We start from the raw sequence: 18,321 nt of genomic DNA, 5'->3' as shown, positions 1-18,321 counted from the left end.
GAATTTAAATGGCCCATTCCCATACTTTGTGGCTGGTTCCACCTCTCCCTTTGTTTCTATAAACTATTGAAAAGTCTAAACAAAACCTAAATGGATCTCTAAAATAATCTGGGGGGATTTTGAAACTGAATGCCTGCCAATTATGGCATCCTTTGGTTTACCAAGATGTGCAAAGTGTCAGTGGTCCTTCTAGCCTTTCAGTTGCTCTTTGGAACTACAGAACCCGTGGTGTTAGAAATCCTTTCTCTGCCATGAAATGTAAGAAGGAAAAAGTGTGTATAAACTTATGTAAAGTAACAGACCGAACTTACATTTTCAATCTTTATCAGACCTCAGATCATTTCCATTTTTGCTCAAAGTTTCATAATGCCACAATAATCTAAAATAAATTAACCACTACAGTTGAGCTTCATCTGTTTCAGATTATAGCCAGAGATTTAACCTTTGAGCTTCTGAAATGACTGTTGACCTTTTGCCTGACATCATTTTCTCTGAAATGAACTCTATATCCTTAGGTACATGTCTGTTCAGAATGATTGGAAAACATTTCGTAGAAGAATTTTATTCAAAATTACTAGTTTTACTTTCATGATTATTTATACTGAGCAGCATATTAAAACATGCTTATTTAAAATCAAGAGTAGACAGTTACTTGTGAAAAAAACCCACATATACTGACATGAAGGGATTTGAATATTGAGTGCGTTTGCTCTGCAGTCCAGAAATTCAGTTAACATTGTTCAGAAAGTATGGCTGCTGCTGCAGTGTAATTAAACCAAAAATTACTTTATATTTTTGCCTGGATGAAGCTTCTAGTGACAGCTTATTACAGTAACTACTCAGACCAAGCAGGTATACCTGTACCTCTCCCAGAGCCAGTGGGAGCTGGTACATGTAAAAATAGACAGTTGTGCTGTTACTGCTGAGTGGGCCCTTAGCAGACGTTGGTAAGATGTGCTGAATGAGATAAATAGGGAGGTATCTGTTTGTATGGATTGTAAATGTGGCTGGCAGGAAGGAGGAAGAAAGAAGAAGATGCTGTCAAAAACGTAAGGCTGATGATCAAAGTCTGAGTTAAACAAAATCACATATGTTTGTGTTTAAAGCCTTCTTGTGCAGTGTAAATGAGGATCATTAGATACTTTTTTTTTTATTAGGGACCCCACCTGACCCTGGACTTTGCTATCACACTCATGTTAGATTCTAGATCTTCCCCTGAAGTCAGTGAGGTATTTTCTGTTGAATTTGGTGAGAACTGTGGTTAAATATCAATTATATAATCATACCTCTCCCATAGGCTTTGTGTAGAGATCTTCTTGCCATTGGTCAGCCTTTGTTTGAATAGCATCTCTCTGGAGGGCTTCTAACACCTTCTTTGGCGTAGCGAAGCCATATTGTTCTTCAGACAAAGCCAAGTCAATTTTTTCAGCCTGAAGTACTCTTATAACTTCATCTTGAGCCTGCAGAAACACAAAGTAAGGTTTTGTTTTGTTAAACTGTATACATGTATTTATAGTTTAGCGTTCTGCTTTTGATTTTAAGAAAACTTAAAACCTTTCTAAAGAATGTTGTGTACATAAAATAGTAACATGAAGACAGACAAATAGCATGAGGGAAGTATTGGTCTTTGTATTTTGTTAGTTCTGCATAAACTCCAACACCTTCAGAACCCTCATCGATGCCTCAGTACTTTCTTAGTGATCAGATCGTATTGCTGTTTCTGGACCAGGGTGTGGCATTCACAACAAAAATTCAGGGCGAGGTGTGTCTTACAGTAGTAGAAGCTGATTTTAAATTGCTACTTCAAGATGTTAGGGTGGTTCCTGACTCCTGGAAGTGTTTCACATTCTGAAATTCTGGGTGAAAGGGTAGCTTCTGTACTTCAAACTTGCCTGTGGTCATCTGTTGTTACACTGAGCTTGCTTTAGTGATGAACGTAGTGAGGTGTGCGGTCTTGGGAGGATGTGACTGTTTGCAACACGCATCCCAAAGCCGTGCAATGATGGCAGTCCTTTAAAAGATTAGTAATTGCTTTTTAAGCTGTCTGTGGAGTCCTGTGTGCATGTATGTATACATGTGAATGCATGTGCGAGACCATGCCGTATGTATTTATACACATATAGGAGTACACATGCTCATGTATGTGTCCTCGGGTAATAAGCAACCTTGCAGCATCAAGTTTTTTGGACGTGACTGCTGTAGGGTATTCTCAATTTTTAAACACATGCTAAAAAAAGGCATTTTAAAAGGTAATGATTAAGAGAAGGTGGTGTTAATCCGGTTTCGTAAAATTACGTAGTATATAACAAGGGAAAGTGTAGAGTCCTGCACCTGGGCAGGAACAACCCCAGGTTCCAGTATAGGTTGGGGAACGACCTGTTAGAGAGCAGTGTAGGGGAGAGGGACCTGGGGGTCCTAGTGGACGACAGGATGACCATGAGCCAACACTGTGCCCTTGTGGCCAAGAAGGCCAATGGCATCCTGGGGTGTATCAGAAGGGGGGTGGTTACTAGGTCGAGAGCGGTCCTCCTTCCCCTCTACTCTGCCCTGGTGAGACCGCATCTGGAATACTGTGTCCAGTTCTGGGCCCCTCAGTTCAAGAAGGACAGGGACCTGCTGGAGAGAGTCCAGCACAGGGCAACGAAGGAAAGACTGAGGAAGCTGGGTCTCTATAGTTTAGAGAAGAGGAGACTGAGGGGTGACCTTATTAGTGTATATAAATATATAAAGGGGGAGTGTCATGAGGATGGAGCCAGGCTCTACTCAGTGGCAAACAATGATAGGACAAGGGGCAATGGGTACAAACTGGAACACAAGAGGTTCCACTTAAACTTGAGAAGAAACTTCTCAGTGAGGGTGACGGAACACTGGAACAGGCTGCCCAGGGAGGTTGTGGAGTCTCCTTCCCTGGAGACATTCAAAACCCGCCTGGACACATTCCTGTGTAACATTATCTAGGTGTTCCTGCTCCAGCAGGGGGATTGAACTAGATGATCTTTTGAGGTCCCTTCCAATCTCTAACATACTGTGATATAGTATATAGAAAATTTTTGAATGTCACTGCATTTGTTTCCTCAGTCTTAATCAAGACATCCTGTTGCCAAAGAGTAGGTACAATATGTTCTCAGGTACATTCTCAGGATGTTCTTCTGTGTATGTATTTCAGAAACTAAAGCCTGAGTTGGCAGGTGCACGTATCTTCTTCTTATCATACAGTATTGCTGTCTAAGTCTATGCTGGAGAAACATGCTGTAGATATCTGCAATATTTAAAATGATGTATAGATTCTCTTTTCTCTATAAACAACCCAAAACAAAACCCCCAAACTCCAAAAGAAAACCCTCAAACAAACTAAACAAACAAACAAAACACCAAAAACAAAAAAAAAATCCCAACTAACCACCAAGAATGATTCTTTGCTGGAAAGTTACTAGCTTCTGGATGTTAAGTTGGAGGCAACAGAATACCTGTTGCAAATATCGTGCTAATTGTCTCAAAGTCCCACTTCTAATGATAACGTGCTTGAGAATATGTGATTGAGTGAATGTTTGTACTGGGATGGGGGGATGGGGGATAGGGAGGAACTGGTTTAGGTCACCTCCTTCCCTTTTTTTCCTGCATCCTCTGGTTGTGGAGGCTGCCTCTGTTACGGTGGCATCATTACATGAAGTGTCACAAACATCCACTGTCTGCAGTGGTCTCAGTTAAAAACAGGTACATGCTTATACTAGATGGGTAGAATAGGAAGAGGGGAAATCAGAGGGATGTATCAGGAAAGGATAACTGGCTGGAGCGCTTCTGTGTTGCTATTTGTGACTGTGTTTAAAAAAAAATATAATCTCTGTAATCCTTATCATTGCAAAAAAAAAATTAGAAGAGTGATCTTTGTGCATCTTAAATGTTCTGGAATAGGAGAATAATGGTAACTAACTGAAACAATATTAGTTGGATTGACAGCTGATCCTCAGAGATTTGACTTGGCGTTACAGGAGGTGGAAAATCAGGAATAAAATATTACTTGCATTTTTCATTTTTAATGCTTCCTTTAGAATTTCGGATGTGATTTAAAATGTTCATGTCAAGCTCATTGTTTTCCAGGTTTTCATTTCACTCCATTCCAGTTTTAAGTCTTTAGAATTAAAGTGTGTATTTGTGTGTGTTTATGTAACATAAATATATATAAGCAAGCATGTCTTTTTCTGAGAGGAAGAGAACTGTTTTGGAGGAATGTGTGACATCCGAATTTTAATCTAAATTAAGAAAGGGCAGGTGAGCTGGATAGAAGTGCTTTGGAAACACAGAAATTGCTGTTTTTCACAATGAAATGTTCTGTAGAAGTTTGCATTGGATCTACCCTCAGAGACTGGTACATCTATCAAATATTTGTATTGCATGTGTGTTCTCTTAAGCATGTATGTATTATTATGTAAATATATACATATATGTTAAGAATAGAACTACCCAGTTCTACTGTCTAGGTACTACCCTACCTACTGTCTAGGTAATAAACTCTGCAACTGTGTGATACACCCATTTAAGCCACTTTGGCGAGTTTGCTGTTCCCTCTGTGAGCAGTTTTAAGCAGCCATCACTGTTTCAGTGCAGTCAGCCTGTCACAGAAGTATTCTTCTCGCTCACTGGAAATCTGGCTCCCACTTCCTGAAATTACACTTGACATGATTAGGCATCATTTACCACTTGGCAGCTGGCCCCTTTTCCAGGAAGAAAAATGCTCATTCTTCAAAATCCAGTATCTTGTGGGTTAAATGGCATGCAACATTCAGGCTGCCTGTTATGTGAAATGGCTGTTTTGATTTTTCTAGCAAAAGATGTTAGAATGGTGTTGAGCTGCTACTTGTTATGTGGCCCATACTGATTTACAGGGAGTAAAGCTCATGACTTCATAGGAGAGGGGAGATAAGAAATAATTAGGTAACAAATCTAAAAGGTCTCTAACATGTTCTCTGTATACATCTTACAGTGACAAATACTTTGTATTCAAAGTACCCTAGAATGGGGCAGCATGAAAGGAAAGTCTTGTGAGTTCTCCACTTTGAGAGTTACATGATTCTTCACAGTGGACCATAAGTGGTTTTAATATGATACAGGTCATGAATAAATTTTATTTGCATTTAGGGGTGGTGTAAAGATCACCTTTTCTGGCTGATAACTATGATTTGCGTTTTTATGTACTTCGCAGTTTATATTCGTCCTTCTGTATGAAATTAGAGTGTTAACATGAAAGCCATGTGTGTTTGCAGTAATTTGGGATGGGGGGAAGAAGCATGTTTTAATCTGGAATATAAAATAAGACAATAAATCACCTGTAATTCACCCTCGAGGACACTAAGAAGAAATAGCAAGTCATCGCAGGAGAGATCCTCCCTTTTCTTGAAAGGACTTCTTTGTTTTTTCTCTCCCTTAGGGCTTCTTAGGATGGTACTGGCTTGGGCTATATCATCCTCCTTCCGCCTTCTTTGCATGTTTTCTCTCCCATTGTAACCAACCTCTTCTTTATAGTGGTATTTTGGCCTTTGCTGGCTCAGCTTTGGTCTGGTTGGGCTTTCTGTGCTGCTACTTCTGGAACGCATGGTTTGTATCTCTCAATCTGAAGGAAGGTGGGGAAAAAAAGTAATTGTTTTAACTAACAGAGACTATAAAAAGATTACCGTAATTTATGTTGGATATTATTCCCTCCAGACTGGTAGTTTTCCCTACCACTCAAGGCTGTCATTTGACAAAAGCTACCAACCTTGTGTAAGCCAACAGGACTGGACTGTGATCCTTGCTTAAGTGAAGTGAGTTTTAACTGGTCTTATGCAGTTGTAACAATTTTCTCCTTTGTATTTACAGTGTCAGCGGCTTTAGCAGTGGTACTGCAGTGCACATCAATGCCAACCGTGTTTCTTATTTGAGAGACAGTGCCTACCTCACCTTTCAGGTAGACACTGTGATGGGGGAAATCTAGGTTTAGAAGGTTTTCACTAGGAAGATCTTTCTGTTCCAGTTTCCTAACATCCCAGCCCTTTCTGTTGAGCCATGTTTTGTTTTTCTCAGTCTATCCACAAAAGTGATCCTCCACTACTACAGTTGTGCAGTTGCATTCACTATGTTTGGCAAAATGTAGGGGTTGGCACATGCAGACTGCATGGTAAACACGCTCTCCCCACCACCACCGCCCCCCCAAAACCAAATGACCTTGCTGATGTTCATGGTGTCTGCTGCCTTCCGATAACCATGTAAATATGAAACCTTACTACTTCTTTAGTGCTAGACACTGACACTCTAGAGGTATTAGTACCTGGCTGAAGGGACACCTGTCCTAACTAGGCTTCTTTAAAGTGCCACTGTTAAGTAAACATATTGTAATGCCTTTGCAGATAAATGACTAATACTGTACAAATATTAACTTCAGGAACTCTGTTTTGCTTATTGCCACTCAGATTAAGGTATGAATGGATTGTAGTCCACTTCTACAGGAAAACAGAGGTCATAGATACCGTCTAGTAGACAAAAGCCTGAAACGTGTGATTCAAAGGTGAAATTAAACATGTTCCAAATACAAATAAAGCACATTTTTTCTTATTAAACTGCAAAGCTAATTGCTGAAAGGTCCAGAAAATTATTATGGCCTGTTGTAGTCAGGAGAGGAAGAGGTTCATACCTTTTCAAGCATTTTGAGCTGGCTGCACCTGGAAACAGGATCCTGAACTTGAAAGGACAGTAGTCTCAATGATCCTGCCAAGAAGGATGCCCTCCCCTATGTTTTCTCTTACACTGTACACATGCTGTTGGCTACAGGGCCTCATGCCACACGGTTTTCACAGCTGCAGAGGCCTAGCCGTGACTCCCTTTTAAGCTTGTCCTGTCTAATTCTTAATCAGGTAGAGCAGTCCTTTTTACACTGGCAAAAGGCACTTATTCCCTGAAGAAGCCACCTGACCTGTCAAATAGGTTATCCCGCTATGGAGATGGAACCTTTGCAGTGCCCCAGAGTGGATTTTTCATCTTGTTGAGCAGAGTTTTTATGTATGCTTTACTTGTATTCTGTTCTGGCATTCCTGAGTGCCAGTGCCTGCTGTTGAATCTGCTGATGCAAATATTTATCTGTATTAGCAATTAATATGAATAGTTAGCAATTGTACTGGCATACTTAATGTATGCTTTAAGAATTATATTTTTTTATTGGTACTTGAATGTTGCTGACAAGAGAGACATAAATACTCTGGTGCCGTATGAAATTATTCCTTCTCTGTTGGTTTATTTAAGCCTTCTTATTGTCTGTATATTGACTGTTATTTGTAGTGTTGTCTGTTTACATGAGGATGTGAGTGCTAATGTGGTTGTCAGAAGATGTAGGTGTGAGTAACAGAAGGACAATTCATAGCTTCAAATTACCATAGTGTAGCTGCTCATGCAGCAAGAAAGACTCAGAAATGGACAAAAATAAAAGTGCCATACACCTGTCTCGAAACTCCTCACTGCCTTTGAATTTACAGACCCCTTGGATGTGGCACCATCTAAGGGACTAACCCTCAAAGTGCACCTGACATTTTGGACAGAGTATCACCTGCTGTGTCATGCCCTTGGACCATGGGAGAAAGATGATCCATTCTATAGTCCAGAGGATGCTGAGCTTTTCAAAGTTATTAAGCCCTTAAATGGTGGTTATGTACAGAGTGTAATTTGAAATTTTCTAGCTGTATGTTTTGGTATGTAGGGTTATTTTCTACTCTGAACAGCTCTTCCTGTGTTCTTCAAAGTTAATGAAGAGCAACTGTTGTTTTTTTGTTTGTTGGGTTGTTGTTTTTTTTTAAAAGTAAAAATATTAATAGGAACATAACATTTGTGAGTATCGGTTGTCTCATGGCACCTAAAAAGGTGTTTCATCCCCCTGGAGTGCAGGTTTTCACAATTACGCTAATGAGTGGCAAAGTTGCCTTTTTGCTTGTATGTGTCTTAGCTGCATTTGGCTTTAAATTACGTATTGATAGGGTCTGTGTACGAGACCGCTGTCTTGCAAAAAAGAGGTAAGTAATCCTTCTTATAACAGGGACTATAGGTCACAGGGTCTTTGTGATTTCTCCTGGGGGACCAACTCATGCATCTTGCGACAAACTGCTGCACAGAAGCTAACTTAAGCCCTGTTTTTCTATACCACCACTAAAAGATACCTTAGAAAATGGTAAACAACAACTGCTAAGGAAGAAGCAAGCAGGTGAAATGTGATAGATCATGTGCCTTGTGATTGTGATCTTTCATTTGTTTTGGCTCAATTACCAGGATTGTAGCTACATGAACAAAAGAAACAAGGATACTTGTCAGCATTTTTGTATGATGCTTTGCATACCATCTAGGCAATAACTGATGGCATCAAAAATGAAAGAAGATTGAAAGGGACCATCCAGAGCATGAAGTTACATCTCCTGAAATCACAGATCACTGTGCAGTGAATACTTAAGAGTTTAGTTTACTGTAAGTGTGCTAATAGAGGAGCACAAGGCCCGTGTGCTGCACTATTGTTCTTTCCTTTGCGTTATGAGGTATCTGTTTTACTGAAGATTTTGCAGTGGGATGTTGCTTGATGTCACGAGCTGTTGGTTCTCAGGCTCATCAGATTCAGTGTAGCTTGGTAGACTGGTTCCAGATTCAAACTGGAGTAAGGGTAGGTTACATGAAACATTGTGCTAAATGAAATTATTGCAAGTATCGTACTCAGCAAAGTTTGAATCTATTCTCAGTGTTCATGTTCTCGTTCTTTTAGTAGTTTGTTTTCTGTTCTCTTTTTTGAAAGAGCTTGCTCATCTTTGAATATGTATGCTGTCCTGCTGTATATAAAGGAGAAATTTTCCTCTCCTTAGTGATAATAAGCAAGTAATCTGAGGGATCAAAATATACTTTTCTGAAGAGCCAGATGAATAAATGATCAAATGTTTCTATGATGTTAACTTGGTCTCCACCCTCTCAGTCATATTCTGAAGGAGATGAAACCATTTGTCTCTTTGGCAGCAGTGAACAAGCAGGTGGTTCAGAAATCCCCGCACTTCTGTGGGAAGGACTGAAATATCCTTCAGAGATTACTTCATCACAGACACTGTAGGGTTTTAAGAGACATCCTTTTTTTCCCATCCATTTTTCCCTTTAGTATTTTCTCCTTAGTCAGTGATTGATTTAGGAGCTAACAAAATCCCTCACAGGACAAAATCTTCCCTTAATCCCTGTGTAAGGATCCTGAATAGTTGAGAACTTTAGTTTCTTCCAAAAATCTGTACCTAAGCAAGGAATTACATTTTTCTGGTTTTTAACATCCCTTAAAGGAGTATGACAATCCTTTTGATTTGCTGAAATTGATAGGATTCCTGCCAACAGACTGAATTTTAAAAGGAGTTAAGATTGCTCAGCATCCAAAGTAATGGGAGAATGCAAAGCACATGATACATTTTGGAGCCCTTTGCCCATCACTACAAACATGGCTGGGACAAGAAAAAAGGTGGTATCACTTTAGTTGCCACAGGGCTGCAGGACTTTTCTTCTTTTCCTGTGTAGCAGGAACTTTTTTAAGCATCATGTTTAGCTTGGTGACACACATACATGCCTAAGGAGAAAATAATCTCCTGTCCTTATTCTTCTGCTTTCTTGTGTGGTTGTGTGCCAGGTAGTATCCAAGCATGGAAAGGGGCTTTTGGCTATGCGACATCATGCCCTCCACCAGAGAAAGCAGTGGGTTTGTCTTGTTCTCCCTCTGTAGTCCTGATGTGGCCTGCGGGACAGCAGTTGATCTGTGCTGAACCTCGGGAGAAGATGGAAAAGTCTTCTTATTAATTGGAATCCCAGGATCTGGCCATTTCACAGCATCACTGAACCTTTTCTGGAACTGATGCCTTCTGACAGAATGTGTTTAGGACTTTCATCCTTCCCCTGACTGGGAATACATTGCTTTGTTGTAAATTTGCACCACTTCTAAAGAGGCCATACAGGCCTTCCTTTTAGGTAGGCTGCTTTAGTGTTTTCCATTTGCAGTGGTTTCTATCCATTGGGATGTTCTGTCGTACCATGGCTGATTGTCACATTTGGGCTGCGCTCTTATTCACAGTAGACTCTTGTGCTATTTTAGTGCATAGGCTGGGCAGTAAATGAGAGAAGACTCCTTTAATGAGTTCCTCACCCAGGGGCTCTTGGGATAAGTGGTTGTTTCCATCCTGGCATACAAACTGCAAAATTAAGCAGGTTATCTGGGAAAGCTGGTGCAGGAGTGCTTACCTATGTAGCCTGGTACACCTGTTGGCATGTGGAGTTACAGGGGTCAAGCAGGAGAATTACCAGTCTGTTTCCCCTCTTGCATGATCTTGTCAAATGTTTGTCTTTGAGGTGCTTGGGGATCCTGCCAGAATGGCAATTTCTCAAATGGGAAGAAAATCTGGATTCAACCAAGGATGTAAACACTCCCAGACAGGAAAAGTTGTATGTTTGAGAATCGGATGTCATTTTTGTGCTGGTTTATGCTCATCTGACCACAACTCAGATTTCTCGTCCCTTGGAGGCAGGAAGCCTCTTCTGAGATGCCTTTTGAACTGTGTTAGAGAGTTGTCATATTACTCTGCTAACAGTAAAGGTACTGTGACATTTCCACCATCTGTTGTCTCCTCCTTCCCTTTCCAGTCCTGTAGTGTTGTGCGCATATGCAGTGATTGTAGTTAGGTAAGATCTTCCCAAGTACATTTTGCATATGAGGTTTGTACAGGCTTTAGAAGGCTGCATCTGTGTGGGAGGTTTTCACCAGGTCCTTTGGAAGAAGGACATTGACATCGTTGTCAGCTGTCTGTCATTTCAGTATTGGCATGTGAATTTGTGATCTGGTCTTCACTCTTGTAATGTCTCTCTATATATACACACACACATCACAGGACATTATTCCTGGAAGTAGAGAAAAGAGCCTTCACCATGTGGCCAGTTGCTAGTTTTGCAGCTCTGATCTCAAATTCAGCCCTTCCTGATTAACTGATGAGATTAACTGATCTCAGCCTATCTCCTGCTGATGCTGAGACTGTGTTTTCCCAGATATTTGACTTCATACTGTGACAATTTTAATCATGCCCATTCACTTTGCTGTGCCTGAAAGCATAAGCTGCTTGCTTGGACCATACTTGAAATTTTCATATTAGGAAAATATGGTTAGGAACATATACTTCTAGTGAGGGATGTCAAACCTTTTTCTAAACAGGGTTCTTCAGATGGTCCATAAAACCAAGTGGTTTGGGTACTACACCTCCTTGTGATGATCCATAGGAAAAATCAAGAGTTTGGGAGTTTGGGCTCTCTCCTGTATCACATAGAATTTTAATTTTTTATTTTTTTGTTTTTTTTTCAAAACTGGGCAGCTCTTCTGAAATCTGAAATGGAGACCTGGATTCTTCAGAGGTTACAGCTCAAAGATTAGTACTTTGAGAGTTTTTTGTCATGGGCTGATTTTTCCTTGTCTCTGGTCACACCTTGGAACAGTTTCTGACCATAGTTAACGCTCAGAGGTACTGGCATTACTTTTTCCTCCTGCTAAATCCTTCGTCATCCTCAGGAATGCAGCTCACCTAGTTTGTGGTCCAGCATTTAAGAAAATTACAGTATATTTATTACATTATATGTATACAGTTTATGTACGAAATAGGTTAGATACAGTAGATTTCTTTGAGGTGATTTGTCTTCTTGGTGAGGTACTACACGTCTCAAGGACACAGTGTGCAGCTAAGGTTTGAGTTGTAGTTGGAAAATGTCTCTGAAGTTGTATATAGAATCATAAAATGATTTGGTTTGGAAGGGACCTTAAAGATCATCTAGTTCCAATCCCCCGACACTGCTAGGGACACCTTCCACTAGACCAGGTTGCTCTAAGCCCTGTCCAACCTGGCCTTGAACACTGCCAGGGATGGGGCAGCCACAGCTTCCCTGAGTAACCTGTGTTGGTGCCTCACCACCCTCATAGTGAAGAATTTCTTTCCAATATCTAATCCAAACCCGCCCTCTTTCAGTTTAAAGCTATTCCCCTTTGTTCTGTCCCTACATGCCCTTGTAAGTCCCTCTCCAGCTTTCTTGTAGGCCTGTTTTGGCGCTGGAAATCTTACATGCGCGGTTGCCACAATGTGCTGCTGCAGGGCAACACCACTAGTATAATCCCATGTTTCCATGGGTTCAAAAAGTGGAGGAGAGATCAAAATAGCTAGAATTTCTTTAACTTTCTACTTCTGTAAGTTGAGGGCTGTGGGGAATTTTGTGCAATTATACTGAATTGCTTCTGAGAGGTTAATATGGGTAACTTTTTCTCAGCTTCCTTGAATTTAGGGGATTTTTCTCTTTCTAAAGTAAAATGCTCCACATTCAGTTTGTAATTAGACACTAAAAGTGGATTATTTATAAAGATTTCTACTAGAGAGATTTTTGTTGCATGTGAAAAAATGTTACTATAAGATTGGGTAGATCTTAGTATTTGAAAAGGTAAACTGCAGTGTTGTTATCTTGCAGTTGTCTGTATGACAGATTTTTATTGGTAAAGTGGACTGAAATAAAACTCAGCTTCTCTGATTTCAATACATGAGTTTAGTTTCCAGGTATAGAATTTTCCTTTTTTATGAGCATAAGAAACAGTTATCATTATTTAATACAATGTTTGAGGTTTAATTCTTACTCAGCTGCTGTAAGTTTTCCTCACTGTGGCTGTGTCTCAAGTCTTTCTGCAGGCACCAGTTTTTGTGAAATCTGTGGAAGTGTCAGTATCTTGCTCTCTCTCTCTCGCGCTTGTTTGAAACTTCAGTTGGCCTTTTCCCAGAATCATCTGTTGTGGGGGTATTCATGAAGCTGAAGGGTAGCATATTTAGACTTGTGAAACAAAAGTTTTTTTACATTTTGCATAACATGTTTCTGTAAATCCCCCAGGCAATACCTAAAGCAGAGTATTTGAGGACTTGAGGAGGGACTATATATCTATTTGTAAAATAACAATATGCAAGATTGAAAACAGAAAGGAAAAAACCAAAACCAAGTGGTTTTAGGTTTGGGGTTTCAGAATAGGCCAAAATTTACTGTATGGTAGGCCACACACCTTCTGCCTACTGAATGGTGTAGTTTGTGGTTTCTTTGGGGGGATATTTCAGTTTGGATTTGTTTTTTTTTTTGGGGTGGGGGCAGAGAGGCTTGAAACTTTACTGAGGGTTTTTACTGGCTTTTGGTTTATGTTCTGCAGGTTATTGATCTGATCTAGCTTTTACACACCTCTATCTCATTTTTGATTCTTTCATATGAGATCCATGCACCTCTCAATACTTCCATTTCTGTCTTTTGCTCTCCCCTTTCTTACTAAAGACTTACTAATCAAAATCTTATAGAGGTCCTGGTGAAGATTAGTATCTCCTTGTGCCAAACTTGGTGCAAACTTATCTGAACGTGTTGCTCAGCAACTCAGTGCTTTTGTGCAAGTACATGACAGTTTTGGCAGAGTTTAAAATCCAGAAGTTTCTCAGCGCACAAGGCTCTCTAAATGCTCACAAGCAATGTGTTTGCTTGTCTCCTAGCTGGCAGGTATGTGTCCTTGCTTGAACATGCTTTTGATAAATGGGTAACCTGCAATAATATACACTGTTGCCCATACTTATTTTGCTGTCCTCAGCAGACCTGTTATAGCCAAAATCCTATCACCAGGTTATAAGGTTACCAAGTGTGGTAACCTTATAAATATTTCAAGGTGAATTTTGTGATACCAGGTTAAAAAAATATAATTATGAGAAAAAAGAAAGTCCCTTTTTTCGTAATTCCCTCCCACTTCCTGGACCTTCCTGTCACCCCAGAATGCGAACTTTTAATGTTCTATAGTAATAATCTAAGTGGAATTAAAAGTACTATTAATTGAAGGTTTTTCTTACAATGTTTTTGATAGCATAACATAGCTCTTAATTTTAAAACTATTTTTCAAATTATTGAGAAGCAAACTACAAATTTTATGAAGAGAAGTCTGTAAGAAAAAAAAGAGAAAAGTAGCTTGTGCAGTGTGGTGGAATTTTTACATCTCTGACTTCACTAATTAACTTTCCCTACACATACACATGCGTGTATACAAACACCACTTCAGGTGGCCAGTGTGTCTATTATAATATGGTCCCTCCTTTCTGATGAAAGACATATTGTCTCTGGCAAAGAAGTGCTTGTGACCAACAGCCTTTTTGTGTGCCCTTAAACATGCTGGTAACGTAGTGTAACATCATTTTGAAAAGCAGCCTAAAATCACAATTCGCTAAAGAGTATCTAATTGAAGAAATAGAATGTTATGATATTATTAGCTATACAGCTGGGGGTGAAAGAGAAGGAAGAAAGCAATGGTAGTTCTTGTATTTCACTTTGTGTGTGCCTCCATATGCACACATATAACATTTTAAATAATGTGTTTGTATACCAGGTGTGTGTCTGTGTAATTCTTTTGTGCTTTGGTGCATGTGGCAAATACAAAATAAATGGTCTTTTATAAGCTTTCAGCAAAAGAGCAGTAGTACGCACAGCTGAAGTACCTTGCTTTTGTTTTCAATGAAATATGTATGGCTAGTAAGCAAGGACTATCTGGTACATGATACCTAGTGTAAGTTAATTTCTTATCCCACGGTAATTGATCTCGGTATCCAAAACCCAAATTTCTTAATCCTTGCAGCCATGTCCATTTCTGTTTTATTCTTTTTTTGAATCTGGTTGGTGTTTGCATACATCCATGAGTCATGAAATAGGCATCTGAAACCACAGTGAGGACTAGAGAATAAAAATGTATACCTTCAAAGTGAGTATATATGAATTTTCTTCAAGGGTAATTTTGACAAGCATAGCTTTTTTGAGACATTTTTTGTGTGGGAGTGTTCACCTCATTGTTGCTTTTCCCCACACATGAAAATAAACCACAAACTTTTACATATCCTGAGAAAAGTTTCTTCAAAGAAAGATCAAAAGTCTCTACTAACATCTGAGGAAGCTGCATGGCTGCCTCTCTTGTGAACTCATGTCTGTGGAGTTGGCTAGGACAATCAAGATCATTATTCCATTGATTTGATCATTTGCAACCTGCTCCAAGAAGAGATGCCTTGTTTGGAGAAGGAGGAGGTGGGGGAATCCACAGGTGCCCCTGATTTTACCAAGACAGACATGAATAAAATAACTTTTCAAAACCAACCCTGCTGTTTTTCCCACTATATTGTGTGGGAAGCCCTACTTCAGACAGTTGTCTTTCGCAGTCCCATGTTTAGGACTTCTTTATAAGAATGAGCTGATTGATATTTTAAAATACACAATTTTATCTTCTTTTGGGGCTATTGGAGTTACGTGACATGTCCAGATAAGGCTTTCACTGCAATTGTAGGTCTGATTTTTTTTGTCTGTTTGCTTGCTTAGTATCAGTTTGATTTGTCCAAAAATCTTTTTGTCTGTTTTTTGCATCTAAGCAACACAGAAAACATATTAGCCAAGCTTTGAAATTCTGTGAACTTCTCCCTTATCTGGAATTCCCCACCTTTAGACAGCTTTGTGGAAAATAGCTTAATTTCTTTTTCCTAAGCCCTGGGTTTTCTTTCCTACATTAATGTCAGTTTGCCTTCATGAACTTCATCTTTTATACTTCAGACCAATTCTTTAAGTGCTGTGTCTGATATCGGACAGTACTTAACTCATAGAAGCTGTTGAGAACTGCATTTCTTTTTTGAAGAATTTTACTGGTTTCGTCATGCTGGCACAAAGCATCTATGAACAAGGACTAGGTAGGACTTTAGGCTTGTATCTAAACCTAGGATTTCTGAGTTGGTTTGGGTTTTTGTTTGGGGCTTTTTTTTGAGGGGTAGTGGTGGTTTTGATTGTTGTTTGTTTGATTGTTGTTTTAAGCCAAACTTTTTCGTACTGTCCCCATACATTATTACATTCTGCTACAATCTAGAAACCAGACAGTAATCTCTGGATTTTCTGATCAGAAATTAAATCACTCAAGGTTGTTTTTTTTTCTAGTTTTTACGGTTTTCTTTTAGCTGTGGACTGGGTTTTCCTTATATATACTAAAGTTCAGGTCTTTATTGTATTCTGCAATTTGGTACTTTGTGTTCCTGTGTTGAAGAAATACTGAGTTTTTCTTTGTGTTCTGGAGTACAAAAGCAGTGTGATATCACATTATTTTCTCCTTGCTTTCTTGTCTCATTAATGGCAATACCTAAGCATATAACAGTAGGCTAACATTTTTTCTGACTGTGATAGTATTTAGTTGTGCAAGAAATCAGCCCTGGCATTTTCCAACTGCAACTACAAAATAGCAACATGCAGATGGCCATGGAAGATTCCTTTCCCCACTCCCCACACCCACTTTCTCCATATTTAATATCAAAGAGAAAAATTTGGGTAAATCAGATAAATATCCTAAATCATTCTTTCCCAGGAGTTTAATGGAAGCAAAATCTCTCTCAGATCTTCAGTCCGCTCACTGTAACCTTTCTATACAGATGAAACCTTATTTCCTGTGGGACAGAGGTTTTAGGTTCCTGGTGTTAGTGAAGGGATGCTGACATCTGGGTGAATGGCATGAATTCTCTCCTCACCTCTGAGCTAGGAGTCCTGGCTCAGTACAGTGCCTTGTAAACCCCTCATCTAACTCCACATATGCTGCCTGTGGGCTCTTGCTGTGATTTATGGTGGCAAGTTGCATGTTTTTGACAAGAGTGCCCTAGAGTCACAAGGTGCTCTTAAGAAATATAGAAAACTTTGATTTCTAGGCTTTAGTGGAAGTGCAGGTCAGTGTTGCATCGGTATTTTGAATCAAAAATCTTTTTCCAACAGGAATGTGTATTTCTTTTTGTTGTTTTGGAGGCTTTTTGTTGTTTTCTTTGTGTTTAATTAGTCTTTTGTTCTTACTTGTTCTTACCTATTGACTTTGCGGCAGGAGGATTTTTTTCATTATCTGGTGCTTGTTCACCTCCACACAAATGAGCACAAAGGAAACATGAGCTTCCAGGTAGATTCTCAAGTCAACTTTGTAGTTCTTTATTTCTTTGAAGAATCTTTTTTTCATTAAGATTGTTTATTGCCTTAAATAAGCCAAAGTCAAATTCTGACTTTGAGTGGTGGCTTATTATTTTTTCATATTGTTCATACTCATTGGTAACTGTGTCTGCCAGGAAAATGTGAAAAGCACAGTTTGAATAGTAACTGTACATAGTGAAATTAATTTTAGTACATGTTCAGATTACAGGTTTTACTAGCCACAGCATTTGGTATTATTTATTATAATGGCTTACAGTTTTGGACCTTCAGCTCCCGTAGGAATATACCCTGTTCTGATGACGCAACTTTTGGCAAATGCAATAAAAATGCACTGGAAACAACAGCTTTCTAATAGGAAATTTCTTAAAAGCAGTCAAGTTAAATTGCCTCCTCACAGAAAGAGAAGCGGAATGGAGGTCAGTGAGCCAAGTAGATGTACCTCATCTGTGTCCCTGCCTGTGCTTTCTTCTCCTCAGCCCTATCTTCCCCTTGTTTGAAATTTGGTCTTGAGGCCGTGAGCTGTGCTTTGGCATAGGACGAATGGAGAGAATCATATATTCCTTTCATTGCTACATAAGGACCCCACAATTTTGCTACATGAGGTTTGTATGTAAAAGCAAATGTTGATATGTGTCTGCAGCTGTGACTTCGCCCTGGTTTTGATTATACTGTAGCTGAATCCTTGGAGGGGAAGGGCAAGGCATGCTCGAGAGGTGACTTTAAAGCACATACCATTGTTTGTTCCTCTCTTTGTTTTAACCCTTGTTCAAATAAAATATAGCTGTGGCCAGTTGCTAGCCCAGTGGCTAGTGGCAGCTGAGGAAAGGGATTTTGCAGACATAAATGGATGCATGTATATAACCGTATTACAAGGGTCTGATGTTCAGAGAGGTCCTAAGGGAACACACTAAAGCCTGAATGCCCTCTTCCCCATCCCCACCCATCTAAAGTACTATCTGAAAAGGCCAGTTCAAACACCTGATTAACCTTTTGGAAGAATGGTAATATTATAGCAGAGTCTTTGTATTGCCAAGCTTAGTTGCTTTCATCAGTTGTCCTGTATTTTGCTGGAGCTACATGCATGTTGATGCTGGAGAGACTTGGCAGAAAGCTTGTCCACCTGCCTCTGTGATGGCCAGTGACAAAGAGCATGGAACTAGGCAGAGGCAAGGTGGGACACACAGGGGATGCAGTAGGGACCTTTTTGCTGCCTCTCTTTAGCCCTGGAATTATGGGAGGATTTGGGAAGGAGCCTGCTCCCTGTACAGCAAGCATCATAAATGG

General features: G+C 39.7%; 2 protein-coding genes across 5 annotated transcripts in view; one reads left to right on the top strand and one right to left on the bottom strand.

Moving 5' to 3' along the window:
• CMSS1 (cms1 ribosomal small subunit homolog) overlaps positions 1 to 18,321 on the top strand; it is a 250,502-nt gene that overhangs the window by 80,475 nt on the left and 151,706 nt on the right. The gene's annotated exons all lie outside the window — the stretch shown is intronic.
• Positions 1 to 18,321, bottom strand: part of FILIP1L (filamin A interacting protein 1 like) — a 207,602-nt gene that overhangs the window by 77,956 nt on the left and 111,325 nt on the right. For 2 of the 3 annotated variants that reach the window (XM_061453884.1, XM_061453885.1), the window contains 2 exons: positions 5,325 to 5,608; positions 1,287 to 1,460 (listed from right to left, as the gene is read on the bottom strand). In XM_061453884.1, the coding sequence (XP_061309868.1) occupies positions 1,287 to 1,460; positions 5,325 to 5,591 (441 nt within the window). In that variant the 5' untranslated portion in view covers positions 5,592 to 5,608. The remainder of the gene's footprint in view (positions 1 to 1,286; positions 1,461 to 5,324; positions 5,609 to 18,321) is intronic. The other variant, XM_061453886.1, reaches the window with a different exon arrangement.

Source organism: Pezoporus flaviventris, unplaced genomic scaffold (genome assembly GCF_033815535.1).
Source record: "Pezoporus flaviventris isolate CSIRO_AGI_PZ_B2104156 unplaced genomic scaffold, CSIRO_AGI_Pfla_v1 ptg000015l, whole genome shotgun sequence".
Taxonomy (NCBI): Eukaryota; Metazoa; Chordata; class Aves; order Psittaciformes; family Psittacidae; genus Pezoporus; species Pezoporus flaviventris.
The sequence above is the reverse complement of the archived record's forward strand: the minus strand, read 5'-3'. Positions and strand labels throughout refer to the sequence as shown.